The sequence below is a fragment of the Puma concolor genome, chromosome A1 (assembly GCF_028749965.1).
Source record: "Puma concolor isolate L17-30 chromosome A1, mPumCon1.1.hap2, whole genome shotgun sequence".
In the NCBI taxonomy this organism is placed as follows: Eukaryota; Metazoa; Chordata; class Mammalia; order Carnivora; family Felidae; genus Puma; species Puma concolor.
Genome location: NC_141667.1, coordinates 115,099,981 through 115,109,345, shown reverse-complemented (window position 1 = coordinate 115,109,345; position 9,365 = coordinate 115,099,981). Strand labels below are relative to the sequence as shown.

At 38.2% G+C, this 9,365-nt stretch overlaps 1 protein-coding gene across 1 annotated transcript; it reads right to left on the bottom strand.

Annotated features, from left to right (window-relative positions):
- Positions 1-3,476: 3,476 nt before the first annotated feature.
- ACTBL2 (actin beta like 2) lies at positions 3,477-6,236 on the bottom strand. Its single transcript, XM_025923687.2, has one exon. The coding sequence runs from the start codon at positions 6,140-6,142 to the stop codon at positions 5,012-5,014; it is 1,131 nt and encodes a 376-aa protein (XP_025779472.1). The 5' UTR covers positions 6,143-6,236; the 3' UTR covers positions 3,477-5,011.
- Between the last annotated feature and the right edge of the window lie 3,129 nt (positions 6,237-9,365).

Here is a 9,365-nt window from a genome sequence, read left to right as displayed (position 1 = left end):
GAAGACTTACCAAAAGCTGTTATTTCTGTGGAAATCTTCCTATTTATGAACCATAAACACTGTGGATTGCTGTAGAAGTTTCCAGCTTTCCCACTGGTGAACATAACTTTGTCTTCATTGCTGAGGCCAGCTTTTCCTTCATTATTTAGAAATGGGAAAAATAAATGACATTGAGTTGCTACTATTTCTCAATTAAAAGAAGAGAGGATGATACTGGGGATATTCTGAGTGAGTCACAGAAAACATGTAGAAGCCATGAAGTTAAAATACCAAATTAGTGTCTGGCTTTTTCTGTTCACCCCAACCTATAAAATAACTAGGAAAACTTCTCTTACTTTAATACACTCATGAAGGGGAACTGAGCAGGAACTTTAATCCCTCTTGCTCGGCCTGCGTATCTTCTCCTTTATTCACCAGGCACTGTGTCATGTGGTATGAGTATGGTTAGAAATGCCTCCTTCTCAATTCCAGAGAGAACAACTTGGCTTTTGACTTACATGTTGTCAAATAGCCAATTAAATAAGATTTTTATTTTTCAAGTGGTGTTAGGGTGTTGTCTAGATAAAATATCTGTCATCATCTCTTACTGGCACATCTCTTGACTGGATTTAACTGAACCCAAAAATTATAAGGTGGTTAGGACAGCATATTTGGAATGGGATGAAAAACAAAGCAGGCCACTCATGGAGGCTCTATATTCTTTATTACTTATGGTGTTAGCCAAAAAAAAAAAAAAAAAAAATGACAGCTATAGTTCAGACAGGTCCTTTCATATTTAAAAAGGAAGTCTTAAAGTATCAATTAATTTTAATGAGCAGTCTCTCTACTGATATATACATATATATCCCTAAAGACATTCTAACTGTACTTATCAACATCTGGAAGCAGTATTAGGCAAACCACATGCTTAGTTCCTAACTTCAAAAAGCATTTTTTGAAAGGAATCTTTTGTAAATTCGGGAAGGAGGCTGTGAATAGTTACCAGAAAAGCATTTCAATATATTACAGTGTTTGAGTTATTAGGGAGTCATATGCCTAAAACTCAACTCTGGAGCAATTTGGAGTTTAGAAAAAAAAAAAAAGAAAAATATCAGCAAGAATGCAAGTAGATTAGAAGAGCTGAATATACTACCATGCTCACTGAAGGGATTCCTTCCTTCTTTCCTTCCTTCTTTCCTTCCTTCCTTCCTTCCTTCCTTCCTTCCTTCCTTCCTTCCTCCTTCCTTTCCTCCCTCCCTCCTTCCCTTCCTCCTTCCCTCCCTCCTTTCCTCTCTCCCTCCCTCCCTCTTTTCCTCCCTCCCTCCCTCCCTCCTTTCCTCCTTCCCTCCCTCCCTCTTTCTTTCCTTCCTTCTCTCTCTCTTTTTTCTGGGCTAAAATTGCAGCAGCTATATAGCTAGCACACACTCTGACAGATGAAGCTGACTGATCCTTTGACCAACCTGAAGAATGGGAAACCTTTATTGACAAGCAAAAACTTTAATACTCCTGTTCTTTATATTGAGAAGCATGGAAGAAGTGTATGGGAAAGGAAAAAGAAGAGAGGAAGAAAGGAAAAAGAGAAAAATATGAATCATAGAAGAAACAACACCAACAAAAGTAGCATACGCTAGCAGACAAAGAGACAAAGAGCTGAGAATAGTGTGATAAAAAATTAAGGTAGAACTGTGATGTTAATGATGCACATTGGAATCCATGAATTCACTAGTTTATTCATTCAAACCATATTTATTGAGTTAGTAGTATGTGTTGAATCCTGGGAGCTTCAAGGGTAGATAAATACTGTTTATGTCTCTGTCTTCCAGGTGCTCATTGATGGGTAAGAGTGGGAGAGTATGGCCACATGTTACAAGTACAATGCCAAATGCATGAAAATGATACAATAGGAGCACAAAGGAGGAGTTTGTCCCTTTTTTTTTTTTTTTTTTTTTTTTTTTGCAAAAGATGGAGGGTAGGCTAGAAAAAGCTCTGTAGAAGAGGCGACACTTGAACTGAGCCTTAAAAGTTATGAAAAGTTATGTATTTCTTTAGAGTTTCTGGCATAGTCCAGTGAAAAATATCAAAATAAGAATTAATCACCCTATCAACCAGTGATCATAATAGTGCCAGAGCTATCTAAGATGAGTTTTTATGTTCATTACAACTTATGTGTGCTTTAAGACTCAACTCAGTGATTCCATCTGCTTGATGAAGGCTTCTTTGATTACCCTGGCTTGAACCGTTCTTATTTGGATTATCATGGTATCTTGGACTGAGTTTAGTCTCTGAACCACCCAGAGATCATACTGCTTTCCACTGAACATAGTTTCCCCCACTACTGAATTGTTAATTCCCCAAGGTTCTTGAAACATGTTTCTAGTAAATTAAGACTCAGCCTGCATCCTAGCACTACTTTGTCTCACTACTGAAAAATAAGCGCTTGTGAAATTTAGGAAACAGTAGTATAGATACTGACTTTGGGTCATTTATGCTTTCAGGAAAATGTTACCTGTGACTAGGAAGTAATGGCTTTTTGTTGGGCACGGGGGGATTGTGGTACAGCTCCAGCCCTAACTGCTGCTCAGAGTGGGTCATGGAGGGGGAGTGGGAATCACAGTGGTATGAAATTCATTTGGAAAGGTTACCTCCGTGTTGTCCCATCTGGTGAACTACTGGTGAATAACAAGCCCGTTGTATTACCTAAAGAGATGGCATTGAGTCTCTAATGTGAAGTTGTGGGATGGAGTGTTTCCTCATTAAATTCATATGTTAGCCAGTCAATGTTGATGAATAGGAGAAGATCCAAAGACCCTAAGTTTAAATTTTTGTGTGAATTACAGAATTCATATTTTCATCTAATGATCCAGGGCTCAATAGTTCTCTCTCGGAAGTTCACCTTACCTGTCCCATAAATTTTCTGTGGGTGGGAAGGTATGTTTTTTTTTTTTTTTCTGGTAACAGGGAATGTAGGTCAGAGTATTTGTGAGAACTACACTGCAAATGGAAAATGTTGTAGCATATAAATCCAAGATATTATTATTGCCATTATCTCCACCTACTAATTACCTAAAGACCAGTTAATCCACAAAAACCCAACTTTTTAATTGAGAGTATAAGGAATTTATACCTTACCTGATAAGCCATCTTTTTTTTTTAAACTTCCTTTTAAATATTTACATGGTCAAAAGTACCAGGTGCAAAATTATAACATAATGATGAATAGGTCACACATATAAAAAGTGATCCTTTCTGGATTGTTTAACATTTCTTAAAAGTTTTTTTTTAATTTGTTTTTGAGAGAGAGAGGGAGAGAGAGAGAGAATCCCAAGCACGCTCTACATTGTCAGGGCAGAGCCTGACACAGGGCTCTAACTCACGAACCATGAGATCATGACCTGAGCTAAAATCAAGAGTCAGATGCTTAAATGACTGAGCTACCCAGGTTCCCCCTGTTCTACATTTCTTTAGGAAGGATTAGGGGGAAAATCAGGACATGCAAATATGAAGCCATTTTAATTTATTTAAAATTAATTAAAAGAGAAGGGACACTCCAAGTTTTTTAATAAGGTGCCTTTGAAGATTAATTTTGGTTAAATGCATTTTTAAAAATTAAGTTGTCAGATAAAGAAAATAAGGAACAAGCAAATTCTTTGAAAAGTTTTGTCTCAAGAAAAAAATGCTTAAACACTCCAGAGTAGACTTTTAAAATACAAGTATAAGCTTCTCAACTAAAAGGAAAAAAGAAGATATTAATCTTCCCTGAGAATGTGATGATGCCTTAGTAAGCATTGCCCAAAAATATTTTTTTTTTCAGAAAAAAAAACCCTGAGAGATACAAATAACTCTGATATTCAGATAATCAGACATCACAGACTTGATTGAAATAAATATGCTAGTCCTTAAAATTGATTGACAATCATTGGGTTCATTAAAAATTTTCAGAAATTGTAGGAAGATACAGTAGTATTTTCTAAGATGTTAGTATCTTAGAGACAGTCTAAGAATGAAGAAGTATTGCTAGTTACTGGACATAATAAAGCAGAATTATTCTAATTATTTCCTAGAATAAAATTGGAATTACTCTGTTTGTACTAGAATTTATAATTTACTAAGAAGCTGCAGCTATGGTTTCCTGACAGTAAAATACTTGATTAGAGAAATATCCAAAATTATGGCCTATGGAAATTATTCAAAATATGTTATTATGCTAAGGAATAAAAATAACATTATCCTTGTCAAACCATAGCAGGATGACATTAATTTGATACTATATTTCTATTTTAAAAGTTAGGCAAGTAGAATGAAATTCAATAAGTTAGACATTAAAATATGTATTTAACAAGCAGAACTCCACTCTGAGCTGAAAGTTTAGTTGATTTATAAACAACATTAATGGAATATTGGCTGTTTCATTATGCTTATTTAATAAGGGAAACAATTAAAATATGTAGCTACTAGAACAGTGGCTATTGGGGAGTTAAGAAATTCCCATTTAGACAGCCAGATTTAGTGTCTTTTAAGATATAATATTTCCCTGGTGCTTATGTACATATGGACAATATTGATCCATATAATTCATTATCTCTATACAAAGTAGAAAAGCAAAACAAAAATACTAATAAGACATGTTTGCTAACATGCACATTTTTATAGCGTTACATGGCCAGCCTGTTGTTGAATATTTAAAGCGTAAACTAGTTTCTAAGGCTTGGTAATGCTAGTTATCCATTCTGAAAGGAAATTTCTCATAATTTTACTCCTTGTCGCTCATTTTCACCTAAGCATGTCAATATTTCTTCGAACCCTATAGGTAAAGAGAATAGAATACAGTATTAGAATTCTCCTTCAGTTCATAAAGGCCAAGATGTGGTTAGCTGGGCAGGAGCCCACAATACTTTGATGGAGATGAGTTTGCTGGCTCTACACTAGCAAGAGCAGAGTGTTTACCTTTACTCAAAGGAAAGTGGATAAAAGCAGTACCATCACTGTGACTCAGAGAAGGGAAAAATGTAAACCTACTAGCATGGAAGACCATTCAGAAACATTTTCTATGAACTATGGGAGGACCAGCCTCATCATATTCCTGCTTACTGATCCACATTTGCTGGAATGTAGACAGGCTGGCCAGAATGGAACCCCCAATCCAAACGGAATACTTCCTCTCTGGGGGAGCTATGATCTTGATTTTCATTGTGCTAGGTGCCAGAGTTACGATTTCCTTCTGCATTCGGTCAGCAATGCCAGGGTACATTGTGCTGCCTCCAGACAAGACAGTGTTGGCATATAGATCCTTGCGAATATCCACATCACACTTCATGATAGAATTGAAGGTTGTCTCATGGATCCCACTGGACTCAATGCCCAAAAAGGAAGGCTGGAAAATGGATTCAGGGCATCGAAAACGTTCGTTCCCAATGGTGATCACTTGCCCGTCAGGAAGCTCATAGCTTCTTTCCAGTGAGGAGGATGCAGAAGCACTGACCATCTCTTGCTCAAAGTCCAGGGCCACATAGCACAGTTTCTCTTTGACATCACGGACAATCTCCCGCTCGGCTGTGGTGGTGAAGTTGTAGCCTCGTTCTGTCAGAATCTTCATGAGGTAGTCAGTCAGGTCTCTGCCAGCCAGATCTAGACGTAGAATGGCATGAGGTAGGGCATAACCTTCATAGATGGGCACGGTGTGAGTAACTCCATCACCAGAATCCATCACGATGCCTGTGGTTCTCCCCGAGGCATAGAGAGACAGCACAGCCTGGATAGCTACATACATGGCTGGTGTATTGAAGGCTTCAAACATGATCTGAGTCATCTTTTCCCGGTTGATCTTGGGGTTGAGGGGTGCCTCGGTGAGGAGGATGGGATGCTCATCCGGTGCCACACGGAGCTCGTTGTAGAAAGTGTGGTGCCAGATCTTCTCCATATCGTCCCAGTTGGTGACTACTCCATGCTCAATGGGATACTTCAGGGTCAGGATGCCTCTCTTGCTCTGAGCCTCATCCCCCACATAGCAGTCCTTCTGACCCATGCCTACCATGACCCCCTGGTGCCGGGGGCGCCCTACCATGGAGGGGAAGACAGCCCGGGGGGCATCGTCACCACCAAAACCTGCCTTGCACATCCCTGACCCATTATCTACCACCAAGGCAGACAGCTCATCATCAGTCATGGTGCTGGCTGGAATCTTCCAGAGAAGTGAGCAGAAGTTAAATATAGAGTAGATAGCAGATTATGGTGCGCAAGGGAGAGGATGAACAGGCCGAAACACTCTGGAGAGGGGATCCTGTGCTGTGATGACAGGTATTTAAAGGTGCACGCTGGCTCCACCCATGTCTTATCCCACCAGTTCCCAGCATTTCTGCGTGGGGTTGCCTTTGAGGTATTAATAATGATGATGGTGATTATATAAATCATTAGGAGACCTTATTTCACAGAGAAAATTGACTATCAAGTGGCCAAATCTGAGGTTACTGTAATTAGGCAACCCACACACGGTTGTCAGCGTGCTTTGGCTCAGTCTCTAGATAACTATGATGATGCAATGGGGGATATAAAATCAAGATGAAAGAAAGCTAGTGTGAGGTATGGGTAACATGGCTGGAAGGACCATTCCTCACTTTACTCTTTGGGTACATTTTCTCCACAGTAGCTTTAACTTTTCATTCTTAATATATTGTTCTTATGAGGAGCCGAACTCCGAAAACTTCACTTTTTCAAGATTTTCTTTCCCATTTTGGTCCTAATCCCATAGGATGTTCATCATGATGGAAATTCTTTTAATGGATGAAAATAATGAATGGCCAAGTGTGGCCTCACAGCTGTAATTTTAATGCATTTGCATTGTGCACAATTTAGGGATATTTAATATACTTCTAACCCATCGGAAGACAGCTAAAAGCAATAAAGTGATCAATAAAGTAAACCATTGTATATTTTCTTTCTTGATATAAATTTCTAACAACCAAATTAAATTAGGAACTTACTATGCCCAGACATTGTTCAGGAACTAGATTATTGGGTCCATGTTGACTGCACAGAGGCTCAATGTCCCTCTTGCATGATTTATTAAGTAAAATGCGGATTATAAAAATTGTATCTATTTATAATAACTCTTTAGTTGTACAACAAGGAACATAATTGATAATGAGTTTTAAATTGATATGTTTGAGCTGATCTTGAAAACATTTTGATCTTCAAGATTCGTATAATGTGTTATAACATCAAGCTTCTCTCTAGTACACACTTGGAATAGTATTAATTTTCCTTTGATTTTAGCATATACAATATTACACCTTGGTCATTTTATAGGTATAGTTTGTTTGGATTTTATTTTCAATATAGAAATATAGACAATTTAGTAGACTGTGTGCCATGATATAATGTAGGACTCTAGTAATGTGTTTCAAAGAAACAGCAATTCTCAAAGTTCATTTCTTTGCTCCCACTATGCTATGTAAACAGAAGCTCCCTGTCAGCTCTTGTAAAGCAAAGCAATTTTTCATTGCTCACATTGGGGTTCTCCAAAATCACCTTCGTTTTTGGTTAATTAATTAATTGCCACTTTGTAAGAGGTAGCAGCAGTCTTGCAGTACTGGACAGTACTTGACAAAAGTGCAACTTCCAGTTCAAGGCCAGGAGAAATAGCTGGTGTCTTTGCTCATGAGCCTCTGGGAGAATCATGGTAACACCAGGTTAGGAGCGTCCAGTCCTCTTCTTTGTGCACAGCTTGACACAGAATTATACAATTACTTTTCTCTGAGTTTTCTCAGTGTTTTCCTAAAATGTGCTTTCCAAACCTTCCTGCTGATAATCAGTTATGGTAGAATGTATTTCACTACAAAATCCATAGTTTTGCTTTTCTTCTGACCAAAATTCTTCTAGTTTTTTTCTGTAACTGCAAAATCAATTCCTCCTTCAACAAAATTAAAGAACTCACCCTCAAACCTTCACACTGAATGGTTTTGTGTACTTCCTTTTCATGTAGCACAACCAAGCTTTTGATTAAAATAATATTTTATTGCTACAGGATGGTACTACTGGAAATGTCTTTTTAACAACAATAGCAAACTAAATGCACATGCTACAAAACTGTAAAGAAAACACATTGCATTTAAAGCCAGTCACCATTTATGAATTTCCAGGCTGGAATACAAAATAAAGCCGCATCAGTAGAGGAGCCCATATGGCACCAAGTGCAGCCTTTAGATTCTAGGTTTACTGTGGTGTTCTCCTTAGAATTGTCTTTGGATGGAGAGTTGTTTGGCAATGAGACCACACAGCATAGTTGATGCCTTAAGAGTGAGGCTGATGTGTGATTTTTATAGAAGACCTTCTAACCTCTGTTTTAATTTTGGTGTACCAGGAGAAATCTTCATCAATTATATATTCTTAAATAAGCTTAAGTTCTTTTACTAACTCCCCGTAATACAAGAGGGACATGTGATAATTCGTCCACCATCTAAAAATAACTGCTTAAACGTTTAAAAAGTAGTAAGGATTTGTGTGAGTGAAATATACGAGATGGATTTACAAATATTGGGCTCTGAGGGACTGTTCCCAAAGGTAATAGGTTTTATAACTGACTGGAATTTATAAATGCTTAGCTAGTTACCTATACCTAAAACCTGTGGGGGCTTTTATGATTAACTTTTGGAAGCCTAGAATATCATTTTCTTTTACTTTTGCCTAGTTTGGCTATTCTGCAGGTATATAAACCCTGAGTAAAGCAGGAGTATTAGCATTACATGTAAGGATAACAAGCTGGGAGGGTTTAAAGAAGTGCCCTACTGCTCATCACAAGGTTCTCATGATCTTTCCTTTTCCAAGCAATCTTAGAATTAATTTTTTTGATTAAAAAAATTTAACATTTATTTATTTTTGAGAGACAGAGAGAGACAGGTGTGGGGCAGAGAGAGAGGAAGACACAGAATCTGAAGCAGGTTCCAGGCTCCGAGCTGTCAGCACAGAGCCCGACGTGGGGCTTGAACTCACAAACCACCAGATCATGACCTGAGCCAAAGTCAGACGCTTATCTGACTGAGTGACCCAGGTGCCCCAGTCTTAAACTTATTCAATCCACCAACATTTACTCAACATGCTGGGCACTGGTGCTATATTGGTGAATAAATGCTTGCCCTTATTTTTAAATAGTCTAGTGTCTTGTGGGTGAAAGTCACATCTGAGCAGGCTAACATTGGTCACTGTGCATTGATACAGAACAGCAAGCTTGTGTTCTGATGGGACACTGCCTGTGTTGCGTCAGTAGTTAAATGTTTTGAATATCATTGCCAAATTCACAGGTAACAGAGTACGATGTGGTTGACGTATACAGGGAAAGAGCACAGAGTATATGAAGGCTAAGGGAGGAGCCCTTGAACCTGGGGAAGGGAGAG

Coding starts and splice junctions, on each gene's coding strand:
- ACTBL2 (XM_025923687.2), bottom strand. CDS start 6,142: ATGACTGATGATGAGCTGTCTGCCTTGGTGGTAGATAATGGGTCAGGG.